The sequence below is a fragment of the Clavelina lepadiformis genome, chromosome 4 (genome assembly GCF_947623445.1).
Source record: "Clavelina lepadiformis chromosome 4, kaClaLepa1.1, whole genome shotgun sequence".
In the NCBI taxonomy this organism is placed as follows: Eukaryota; Metazoa; Chordata; class Ascidiacea; order Aplousobranchia; family Clavelinidae; genus Clavelina; species Clavelina lepadiformis.
Window position 1 is genome coordinate 1376672 of NC_135243.1, and position 13539 is coordinate 1390210.

At 39.1% G+C, this 13539-nt stretch overlaps 1 protein-coding gene across 4 annotated transcripts in view; it reads right to left on the bottom strand.

Annotated features, from left to right (window-relative positions):
- Positions 1-9900: 9900 nt before the first annotated feature.
- LOC143452340 (5-oxoprolinase-like) overlaps positions 9901-13539 on the bottom strand; it is a 74081-nt gene continuing 70442 nt past the window's right edge. For 2 of the 4 annotated variants that reach the window (XM_076953272.1, XM_076953273.1), the window contains one exon: positions 9901-10752. In XM_076953272.1, coding sequence (XP_076809387.1) covers positions 10372-10752 — 381 coding nt within the window. In that variant the 3' untranslated portion in view covers positions 9901-10371. Of the gene's footprint in view, positions 10753-10817; positions 10928-11241; positions 13353-13539 lie in introns of those variants that run through there. The other 2 variants (XM_076953271.1, XM_076953270.1) reach the window with 2 other exon arrangements.

Sequence of the window (13539 nt, forward strand, 5' to 3'; positions counted from 1 at the left end):
CCGATGTCATTTTAATTGGTTGATTGATTGGTCGATGACATTTTGGCGATCGTTTCAACATTTCACGAAGCGTATGCTCGAACATATCATATTGACAATGAACCACGCGCGACATCGCCAGCGCATTCAGAAGATAATTTCGTCACCAGCCACACTGATTTCACTGATTCTATATTCACAGTAATTCGTGTTATAGAGACCACGCAGCAAAGTGACGTAATAGCTCCAACAATTACCAAGTTAAAGAAATAATTACAGAGGGCGAAGTAATCAAATTTAGTCGGAAAATGAATGACTCGCACAATCGAGGCCGAGGCCGAGGAAACTGCAACTCGCAGCCGACATCAGTGTAACAGAAGACCGGGGAAGAGTAGCCGCAAAACCAGAGCATCAGGCGACGAGAATGAATTTTACTATCACGCCAGCTTCGGTGCAAACGCGCGCAAATGTGAGAGAACGTGCAAACACGGGTCCACTTTGTCAGAGCAGGGAAACTAACAGGGTTGTTATCGAAAGCATCACGTGACATCCACAAACCGACTCGTGATAACTCTCTGTTGACTTTTTACAATGCCACGTCATCATATTCGCCCTGTGATTGACAGCGGTGGTGCTGTTAGCATAGTTAAGGTAGACCATACAACGCCGAAGCGCAAACCGTCAGCTCTCAAGTTGCCGCAAATGAGACAGAAATTTCTACTTTTTCTTAAACAGTATTTAGATGTCCATCTTGGCTTCCCAATTTAATTCTGTTGCAGTGGATGGTCAGACGACGATTTTAGGCTTATGATGTCCTGACTTATTTTCAATTAGTCCTTTAACCAACACAGCGAAACCTGTGCTATTGGGTCCAACACACGGCAATTTACGCGAAGGGGACGCAAGTCCCAATTTCACACATTTCTTGGTTGGAACTGAACCGCCCGGATAAACATCAAAAGATGTTAACTAAGTTTCCGGCATTGACAACTTGTCTGCAGAAGATACCCGATGACGTAATACCCTGCACAGTGCATCGCATTATGTATTCAGGCGAACTGTTTACGTGTAACCTAAAGTCAGTATCAGCAGTAAAGCAAATATTAATCGACCAAGAAGTAAAAAGCTGCTTGACGATGACATCACTTGATATGATATCGTACGTGATATGATACGATATGGCATATATGATATGATATGACATATATGGTACGATATGACATGTATGATACGATATGACATGTATGATACGATATGACATATATGATACGATATGACATGTATGATACGATATGACATATATGATACGATATGACATCTATGATACGATATGATATCATTAAAGAAAGACAGAATTTATTGATTGAACAGTGATATTTGTTCTTTAAAGAAATATATTCTCACGCTTAATTCACAATTGCCTGTCTATTTATGCAAAAATAATTCGAATGGCAAGAAATTGTTTTCAACTCTTGATATAACAAGAGCTCATTACAATGTGATAGTATAGAACCTAGAGGCAGAATCAAAACCGCCTTTTCTAGGAACGGCAAATCATTTATACTTGTGCAAATATTTGCTTTGGCTCGGAAAATAATCCACGAACGTTTAATTTGCTGATGAGTAAATTGCTTGAACTATTCGAGTCATTTTGAACGTTTGAATGTGCTAAACGACAACGGTTTATCACTAAAATGAACGAATGCTGACAAATGTAAGCAAAGTCAAAATTAACCTTCCTTGGATATTTGAGAAATGGGGTCGGTGTCAAACCATCAGATCTATAACGTGGGTTTAAGACGTCACTTTGACGCTTTTACGTTTTTACGTTTTAGCGCAAACTCTGAATGGACAAGGCACGCGCTGAAGGCTTTTGAGGTCGGTATTTCACTCGATGTTTTAAATTTATCTTGTCACGTGACACAGGGACATTGCCAAACAGACGGTACTTTGTTCACTTTATGGTGAATTACAAATAATAATCACCGTCCAACAGTAAAGTTATTGGGTCTACAAAGCTTTTTATTAAATTTTAACGAAACATCTCTATACTGCCTATAGGAGCCCGATCTGTGGTATTCATTGTGTTCGGTACATTCATGGGCAACTTGACCTAGGCGCCCTACGTCATATCATGGAGACAACCTTCATTGCGATAATGGAGGCTCGTTTTTCCGATTTAATAATTGTGCTAATGTCGGACGCTTTTCTTGTAAACGTTCGACACCGGGCACCAACTTAACGGCGCGATATCGAGTTTCTAAACAGAAAAAAAGCGACCAACTGCTACAACTCATCAGTGAACTAACGAACAGCATCGGTCGCCAGTTGACAAAATTATTCGGCGTTTTATTCCAACGGGAACTAAAAATCTCGCCCACGGTGGCACTGACAGCGTCACTCCGTAAACCCGTTTACGGTACGTGATTGAACGACGCTATTTTCCCCGCTGCGAGTGACGTAACATGCGCGATATTCCCTTCGATAGAATATAAAGTGATAATCAGTTCACGCTCGCTTGCAGTGTGTAACCCTTACAGCAGCAAAAACACAATTGAACAAACAAATTTTACTCTGGATAGATTTCACGATGAAATGGTAATATAATTTTGAACAGAATATACTGCACACCGAAAAATCTTGTTTTTTCGTGTAATTTAAAAGAGTTAAAAGTACCAGTTGGCGTGTTTTATTTATTATGCTGCAAACATGGTTCCCGAAAATTTTATTGATTTGATTTGATCGTGGTAAAAGGATGAACAAGCGACACTTCCTGATAAATCGACGCAGTAACAAAACACTACGGAAATATTTAGCATTTTATGATTGATTGAGATTTCTGACGTAATACAAACATCGAGCGCTTGCTGCGCTAGACCCTAGGCCTAAATCAACTTCTGTTACGCAAGCACTCACGTCATATTCCTCGTCCTTATCAGCACCCATTGTTTGAAATGGTAATTTTAATGAACAAAGTTTGTCTTTCCGCAAATAAGCGGATTCACTTTGGAAAGAAAGAGTTAAAACAAGTAACTGGAAGGTCGAATAAAGGACATCGCTTAGTCCAAACTTATTTGAAAGCGGAATAATAAAAACGTCATAAATGTTTGATTCAATATATCACTGAGTGTTATTGCGGCCTTCATTAGCCACAACCTCAGCAATCAGGTCTCGTTTCGACAAACTTTTGCAATTAAACAAGTAGCCTAACTGAAAACTCGAAACGTCACTTCGTCAAAAACGTCTTGAAAGCGAATTCCGAAAAGATTATCTACTTGATAACTCTGCATGTATTCTTTACTTGCCGTTAACGCCATTTCTATAAAAGTGAACAGCAAATTACGGAGCAATTGCCCGCAAGTAGAATAGAAGTTTTCATGAGGCCGCTGTAACACACCGATGTTGCTCGTATTTTAAACTCAAGCCGAAGATTCAATGTCGTTTAAAGTTTTCTCAGCTTCTGACATGTTGTTCCACCACGACTGCTGTTGTCAAGCGCGGGCGAACAATTTATTTCATTTATGTTTCCATGAATGGAAAACCGCTAGCCGGGGGTACGGAGCAAATGCATAAGTGTCAATTCCTCAGTGGAGCATGCTGAGATAGCACATGCAGCTTGGTGCTGATTGTGGAAGCCATCAGTTGTTTGGCTTACGTTTAAATCTTTTGTATGTGCTGCATCGACCGAACGCGATTCAAGGAAAAAACTCGCGTATGCAATCAACTGATGCGGACTCACAGTGTTACGCACTCGTTTAAAAGCGAAACCGAAATGTTGGTTGAGGTTCACCAGGCAAAGGATTTAAATTTCTCCTGTAAAGGTCAAATTCAACCAATAAATCATTCAACATTATTTCTTCGAAAGTCAATTCCGAAATCGCCAATCATAGACATCAAAAATATAAATTAAGTTAGGACGTGGTGTGAAGTGAAATAATGTGTTTATTTTTGTTGCAGAACTTGGTAACCGTTGAAACAGAAACAAAATTCTTGACATCTTTTAGTTTTAATATTGAGTCTGGAGAATGTATGAATGGTTGGACAAGTCAGCAGACTCGCCCAGTGTTCAAACGACCTTTGATGTCCAACATGTGCTTTTGATATATCGCTTACTGGGCTACGTGACAAATTATAACTTTGTTTCAACATTTCATATTTAAACAAGATTTGTCATTTAATACAAACATCGAGTACTACCTGCGCTAGACCCTAAATAGATCAACTTCTGTTACGCAAACACTCACGAGATATCGCTCGTCCTTATCAGCAGCCATTGTTTCAAATGGAAATTTTAATGAGCAAAGTTCATTTTTCCGCAAATAAGCGGATAAGTTAAAGTGCACTAAGTTGAAGCTTGATCTCACAAACTTGTTTTGCAAAACAGGGAAAGTGGGACATCTAACGATCATCATTGTTAATTAGTCGAACACCAGATTCTTTGAACGTTTTTCAGGTTTCACCATTAATGCATTGTGACACAACAAAATTACTAATTCTGACTTTAACAATAACATTTGAGCGCTTAAAAGAAATCACCAAGGAATTGAAAGCCATACCTCGATGCATGCAGATGAATTAATTTCAGCGCCGCAGTCTATTGGAACCTCCAAGTATTAAAAACACGTGATTCGACTTGAACTTGCACAAAAACTACAACTTGATATCAGCCACCAGCGATGAGAAGTCATCAGTCAACTATATTTTATATATATTTATATACGTTTAATTTATTTTATTACTGGTATAGGTTTGAAACTTAAGCTTTTTAATCGGTCTTGGTAGACTTGCTGGGATAATCTGCAATTTAAATGCGAAAAGAGGAAACATCTTTGGGTTTCAATTTTTTAACAACATTAACCTTAACCCACCGTGACCACAAATGATAAAGGCTTGACTCGTGTTTCTCTAAATTTATTAAGATTTTATGTAACAAAGGAATTGCTTCGAAAACAAAACAGCTGGTACTAAACTGTTTGTATTAGCTATGAACACTATTGTTGGTTGTTGATGGGATATTGTTGCTATGTTGGTTCTTTAGTGGTGATCGGTTGTAGGCAAAGGCGAATATTATAACTATAGACTTTGCTAAAATGGTGCCTTCAAGTTACGATTTGTCAACTGAAGCCGATTGTTTGTTATTTTTTATCTAACAAAAAACATGGACGTTATAATTTGCAAGAGGAGATGTGCGCACCACGTCCATATGAATGATGCACACTCACCATAGCTCTCCTGCATTATGTGAGGGATAATTTATATCGATAGGCAATATGGTTGCACTTGTGAATAGCTTGTGAGACGCACCATATGGTCATGACGCGTAGGTTAAGATATACTGACGTAGAAGTATACAAGACATGCACGAAAGCAAACCGTCATGTTTAACTTAAATTATAATTATTAGCATGACGTCACATCAACTCATCTTGATTTTTTTTTCAAACGAGCCACGAATGTCAAAGCAAGTTTACTCGCGTTAATTCGTCGCAAAAATTACCCGCAAACTGCGCCGCGGTTTCTTGGTTAAACAAAAACGTTGCACAGGCAAAGCTTTCTGCTAACTCGACAAAGAAATTAAAACAAAGAATATAATCAATGATTAACTGAGCAGAGACAAGTCATTTATAGTTATTCATTAAGAAGTTGGTCGACCTTTGTAATGGGCGCTACCATGTGCGTCATCACCAAGGCAGCCAGCAGGCTTGTGACATGCCGAAGCTTATAAAAACTTTTGATAATGAAACAAAATTTATTTACGAAAACCAGAAGGGAAACTTTTCTTTCATTATCTTAAATAGTACTAACCACTCGATGCACTCAAGTTCAAAAGCGCCATTGGCAAATTTTGCACTATCCAGCCCATACTTTGCAGGGAAATTAAAGCGGGTTGTTGAATATTTAATACTTTGAAATGTTTTTCGTTCTTGTGTGGTCTGGGCCATGTTTGATGCGATAATAGATGATTTAGTTTGATCTAAATCTCCTTGGTAGAGAGCATCTGTGTAGTAACAATGCAACCTTTGATACTTTACTGATACTGTAACTGGATAATTTGAACGATAAAAATCAAATAAAATATGTACGATGATCGGAACTTGCACAAAAGCCAACTCGTTGTAACCCGGGGCTGGAACGATGAGGAATCATGTCATGGTCGGGTTTAAGTCGTGCAAAGACTTTCCTCAGTCCGAGGATAAAGATTGTGATGTCATACCAGTTAAATTTCCGCTAACCCTTGTACAGGGAATTATGATATCACTTGGAGTTTGTTGTTGTGCTACACAGAGGCGATGGGAAAGTTAATCGCCGTAAAACTATTTGCATGTTGCAAGATTTGATGTGAGTCAAATCGTGAGACACCTTATATGAGGGGCACCATGTGTCAGATAGGTCGCTACTTCTATAAACTTGCTTCACAACTACGAGTTCAAGTACACAGCGATGGCAAAACTTTGTCCAATGCGGCTGGACCAAGATTAGGTTTATTTGTAAAATTCGAGACTCGACTATAGCTTTAGGTCTGCCATATTTTTAACAGATTTGGTTTTTAAAAGTGAGGGAACCTGGCCCTCAAGTATAAAAAGCGGAGGCCTAGGCCACTACAGCCCTTTTGTCACAAAGGGCCCATTCAGCCCCTTAGTTCCCACCATCTATGACTTTACTAAAACCATTTCATACACATGACAGTTCTAACTAACATGACACAATGAAATTTAACCAATGTTATATAACTGAATATCTAAACCATTATGCATAACACAACTAAAAATCTAAGCAATTATTTAATGCTAACTAAGCAATTAATAAATTAACAGACAGTCGTTGTAATAGTTTAAAGAGTTTCAGGATTTTACTGAAGGAAACGGATGACCTGTTATCGTGTACACATTACGTCATTTTTCTGACTAAAAATTTAGTTTACCGACCTTCATTGACAAGCTTAAGAATAACCCCATCTCAGCAACAGCACGCGCTTTGGTGAATCTTGAAGAATTTACTCAAAGTTACAATTACAATAGTTAAATACTGCACACACCTTGCCAGCTTCGACAGTTTTTGAATTTATGTTGAATGCAGATTTTTACATGAACGATTTTTACAGGCTTTTTACAACGGAAACCATGAATTCATCATCAAATCATTACATCATTATTACTTCAAACTGTTCTTTAACTAAAACACATTCATTGCCAGTTAATTAGCTAAATACCGACTGACAGTTACCAGAAGCCAACTAAATTAACCCCACACCTCATGCAGTCTAGCTTATATAGAGGAACAGACTTCTTCTTCTCGCTGGAAATCATTATTTTTAACTCATTGCTGCCACCAACTGATCTCAGGTTATGTTGAAACATGTGGTTTAGTAATTTTACATCTAGAAATTCACAGTGACCTAACTGGAATAATGACGGTTGGAATTTACACACAAGACTTGTGGATAGTTGGGAATTTTAACAAAATGTAAGAACTTTATTGAATGAATTCAGTGTAAATTATTTGATATTTTTAAGGTATCTGGAATTTCATTTTTCTTTTGACTTGTTTCTTTACTAAGCAGAAAGCTAAATTTGTTAGCTTATTTCTTTGCATTTGTTTTCACTACGACTATGATAACTATGTCTCTAGCTACAAGTCGTGCTTCGTTATTCAGTTCAACAAATTTCACAATCAATCTACGTCATCAATCATTGAAACGGAGTTGTCTAAAGCTGCCCTGAAAAGCAGCTTACTGGAAAAATTCATGCAGTGAAAATCACAAAATTTTACTCCATTCCATTACAAGTTGAAACATCACCATTTTGGTTGGTTGGTGCTTAAAGTACTTTACATAAATTGAAGATGATTTAAAATCAGTTAGCAATGTTATACGTTGACAAAATCTATTGGCAGTAACAGTTACGTAATGCTTCATGACGCGAATATGAACAACAACGAGAATCGTCCCGTTGAAAAGTCATCTCGCATTAACTGGAATGCCTAAAAACCCCAGATTCCAATTTTCAACCTGGGATCGAACAAATATCATAGTTACGTCATAATTGCAACTTTCTTCGGTTAAGATCATTGCCAGGAAGTGTAAATTTATCACATGTCTGTTCGCAAATGATGTCATAAAGCAACAAAATTACTTCATAAAACAAAAGTTGGCGACGATGTAGGAGGATTGTAATTTTATAAGATGTCGATGTGATCTACTTTTAAATATATGCTTTGTACCAGAATTGCAGGTTTAATATTTGCTGAGGTCAAAGTCATAAAATAACAAAGGACAAATAAAATCGAAAGGCCACACACTTCAATATAGAAGCTTCTTTGGCTAAGTTACTGTAAATGATTCACAAATTTTGTTTTAAAAACGCTTTTATAACATTTGACATTCATAATGTCATATATACGTTTACTTGCTGCTGGTAGGCTACATAATAGGAAAACACACTAAAAATCGTATTTCTTGTAAGTTATAGTTTAGTGTAAAAGCGAAATAATTACCTCGTTCTATTTGTTCTGGCTAACCTAAGCAAAAAAATATGAATCAACACAGCTTTTCTTGCGTAATAATAAATAATGTTAAAACGTAGCCTATTGTTATCAAACAAAATTACCCTTTGCTCTGTATAGAATAATAATTATTATGAAAAACACAGGAAACAACCATTATTTTGCTTCGTGTACAAGCGATTACTTAAGACCAGCGCAGCAAATGATATACAGTCGAATCCGCTTAATTCGGACACCGGATAACTCGGACAACCGCTTTATTCGGCCAAAATGCTCGAGAACGGAACAAAAGTAAAAATTGAAGGTAAAAAAACTCCTGTTAATTCGGACACAGGTTCGCAATTCCTATCGTTAGGTTAATGACAAAATAAATAGTACTTCGTTCGTTTTAACACAAGATGCAGTTGCATTATGAGTGATTATGATGAAACAATGACGATCGATGCAGTAACAATCGACAATGAACTCATATAAGGCCGTGCCAGCTTCATAGTCGCTTTTACCTCGGTACAATTGCGTCCATCTTGTAGAACAGAATGGTACAAAAAAAGTGAACGAAGAAAAAAATAAAGACGCTTGCTTCACAGTTGGGCAGTTAGCTGCGTTGGTGGAGATATCAAAAAGTGCGTATATGTGTGTGTTACACAGTAATATACAGTATTTGTTGAATCGTTTGGTATCGAAATGCTGTACAATACAACTAACCTGAAGGTATAACTCTTTTGCGTTTTATGCGATCAGTGCCAATTACTGCAGTATAGCGCAGCTGCAATTCATTTATTACGCAACAGTACAGCATTTTAAATGCGTTGTTTGCCTTTACGCATGACCATGAAACGAACAATTGATTTTCCGCTTAATTCGGACAAAGCCGTTTCTCCGCTTAATTCGACCAAAAGTAAGCGGAACCAAAGTGTCCAATTAAGCGGAGTCGACTGTACAACGTACACATAAAAGCTAGGAATAATCGTAGCGCCAACACGCGAGGTAGAAATAAAGGCAACCGGATCGGTTATTGATACGCGATAACGCGTGGGGACGGCCAATGAGGTCATAAAATTGCGTAAATGTGTGGTCAGACGAGTAGTTGTGAGACGGGACCTTGGGTAGATACAAACTTGTCCTAAAAAATATTTTTATCTTGTAGGCCGTGTATAATCAGTATCTGCTGTAAGTTGAGATTGCGATCTCTCCAATGCTGGGCTGCAAGGTCACTCACAAGTAGTCGAGAAGCTTCAACACGCATCAGGTCGCATGGAGCTGGATTTTGTGTCTGGCTGGTGTTGGAATAAGCTGCATTTCGCTTTCAGTGAATTATCTCGCAAAATTGTTTCAAAATTAAAACTTGTAGAAACAGTGCTGGGGCTGATGCACGTGACAAGGTTTGAAAGAGCGAGAGCAAAAAATTCGACCAGATGTTCTTTGAAACTACACCGCGTTATTTTGTATTTTATATTATTACCGCTGTTATTTTGCGAGTGACGCAAAAAATATTATCTACGAGTGCATCAAAATACGGCTTAAAAACGTAAAGTTTTGACAAAATTCAGTAAATTTAGAAAAACATGAGCCGAGTTAAAACATTCGCTATAGAACAGAAGTTAATAAACGAACATTAACACGAATACATCGTATATCGGCTTCACCACAATGAAGGAAAGTCAAAGGTCAACCATAGAGTTGTGAAACTTCCTTTCACTCTACACTGACAGCGTTAAATTGTTTCGAAAGAGAATCTCTCTCAAAACCCCGTCCCCGCCCCTGTAACGTCACTCTCCGCCAGTGCCCGGGAGAAGTTGGAAGTTCTTGAGAACGACCGGATAACTGGATATCGGGGTCGAGTAGGAACCAATTCGGTGAATGTGGACGTGGATAGGGTATTTGGAGTATTCACTTGGGTATTAGGAGGTGGATAGGGGCGAGGCAGCCCTGGTTAAGAGGGATGTCGTAGCCCACCATGCACTTGAGGCAGTAGATGATGGCAGACTTGTTGATCGCTTTCGGCGCGTTCAACTTGTTTATCACCATAGGGGATGTCCCCTCGAAATCGAACGTCGCGCTTCCCTCCTTCAAGTCGATCTCCACCCGGAGGTTGATCACTGATCCGTAGTCCATCTTGTCCGACTCGCGAAGTACGCCGTCCGTTGTCATGGAGACTTTGCGCAGCAGATTTCTGACCGCGACCTCGGCGTGGTGTTGGATGTGTGCCATGTAAGCTTGGACCACTTCCAACCCGTAACTCGATATAAGCTCCTGGACCAGGTGGATTCCCTAAACAGAAAGCTTCGTTGTAATGTCTGTGATTGATACAGTTGTGACGTCACAAAGACACTTACCTTCTGGTTAGCGACAACTAGCGCTCTCAAGTCGGCCAGGTGGCCATGGAGATTGTGGGTCCCGCTGCAACGAGCAAAATCGCCGGGGAGCATGAGAATCGCTGTCACTTCTGTGAGGTCACAAGTAAAAACAAGTTCAACAGGGTTTAAAAATAATTCTGACTTATTAGAAAACCAGAAACCAATTCATCGTTTCACTTAACAACTACCATGAAACTTTTCAGCATCATATGATATGATAAAGCAGTCATTCACAACATTATCACAATCACAACGCATCATAAATCACAATCTTCGCATAATGTTTCAGTAGTGGTTGGTTAACACAAACACCATTGTTAAACAACAACAATGAAATGTTTCAAACATCATATGATAAACTTTGTGATTAGATCTATAACATTTATCACATGGTCATACTCACGGTGAGATCAGGAAGATGAACTCCTTCAGCACATGGATGATTGGAGAGAATGCAATCTCCCTTATTGATCTCTATCGCCCACATCTGGTACTGCACACCATCCTGCATGGCCCCTAGGTGGACTGGGATGTGAGGAGCGTTGGAAACAAGACCACCATCGGGTCCGAAAAGAGCGCACGAGAAGTCAAGTAGCTCCTGTCGGTTCATGTAATGTTACACAAAGAATATTGAGTGTTTTCACGACACAGAATGATCATAATAGAATTACAACTGCTCAGTTATCAAGAACATATTTGCACAAGCAAGTCTGGCAATATACACACGACTATACAGGACTTTCAACAGCTGAACTACAGATAAAATGTCAAGGGCCGAGAAATCTTGGTGCAATAAATTCGCAGAAATTAGACCAAACAAGTAAAAGCAGTTTTGGACGATTATCTAGACCAGTGATGCACACAGCAGTCTCCAGCTTAAGTACGCAACTTAAATCTGGTCGGTTTGTGCGTAGTTCGCAATGTTTTTGTTATTTCTTCCCTTGAAGTGTGCACAGTGACAGAACTACACATCGCAATCAACCCTTTTAAGCCGTAACAATTACACAAGTATATTTTAGTCTGCTGGGTTTACGGTTATGACAACAAATGCACAGCTTGGTCTTTGAGATGAACTTTTTAATTTAGATTAGTAAAGTAGGCCTAAGTATCAAACTTGTAATCGCGAATAAGTTACCAGGTCAGTGGATTCAAATCTGCATGCACTATATACAACGCTTGCATGAGATGGGTGCAGTAGTGAGCTAGCCTGCAGTAAAATTGTACAAGTTTTTGCAGATGAAATGATTGTGTTAGGTAGTGAGTATAATTGCACAGTAGCTTACTCCTAGTAATCCTGTACTTTTAACTGCGCATGATGTCAAGCATTTAAGTCAGTGTTTCTCAAACTTTTTGCGATCGCGTACCACTCATTCGTTTTTTTTGCTACACTGCGTACCACCTGGCTCCTGAATGACTTATTTTACTCAAATGTACCGGTATTTATTAGTTATTACCGTTATTACTATACCATAAATCCAATGAATAGCAAGAAAACACAATTTAATTTGAAAGATGCAACTGTTTCTTCAGCACAAGCTTGTCTATCCGGGGCAACACATTATTCACAGCACATCGAAATTCATGTTCAGCGGTACGCGGTACCACTTAAAAAGCTCTCGCGTACCGCTAGTGGTACGCGTACCACAGTTTGAGAACCACTGATTTAAGTGAATCTCAGAGATTAGAAGTTATCACCGGGTTGAGGGAGCCAGCTCCTCCAAGTAAGTAAAGTTTTGCTCGGAAGGACGAAGTGAGTGAAGACATTATTCCAAAGGTTTAGAAGAATCATCAAGAAGTTATTCGAAAATGATATCCTTTGAGGTCTGAAGAGACCAAAACAAAACAATTTCAAGCATCTGTTGGTCAATTTTCTGAACTGGAGGATATGTTGTATGTTTGGATTGATAGCAAGCGTCGCACAAGCCTTCCACTTCCGCCCTCATTGGCCGTTTTTAAAGCAATACAAATCGCTGAACAGCTATTGATATCAGAGGATGACTTGAAAGCTTCATGGCAGTGGCCGATTCCGATCACGTCGTGGATAGCAGAAAATTCTTCTCCACGATGAGAAGATCCCGAGAATGTTTATAACATGGAGGAAACTGGGTTATTTTTTCAGCTCTTGCTCATGCCATCTGGAGATGTCAGCACTATCCGAGGAAAAAGAAAGCTAAAGAACGAGTGTCACTGGTTGTTTGCACAAATGCCACAGGAACGCATAAAGTTCCTTGTACATTGATTGGGAAACCAAAATTTCCGGCTTGTGTCAAGAATCGAGAATGGACTCTAAAGTACTATGTCAGGGTAAAGCAGGGATGGACGTTGACAGGTGTTGGAAATGGTTTAATAAAGTTTTTCATCCTGAAGTGAAGAAGAAAACAGGACGCCGGGTTCTCCTGTAGATGGACACTGGCCCTGGTCATTCTTCTGCTTTTGAGAGAAACAACGTCAAGGTGGCATTTTCCCTTCCAACTGCACTAGCTGGAAGCAACCATGCGATATGGGTATAATTGCAGCACTAAAGAAAAGTTGAGATATTTGTATGTTAAGGATGTTCTTAGCCTTTATGAGCTAAAAGAGACTTTGAAGTTACGCAAACAAGAGCAAGCAAAAAGGTTACCCAGAGGGGCAGCGGGTGTTGCCTATGGCAACCATCATCTGCTAGATGCAGCGAATTACGTCAACTATGCATGGGATGCGA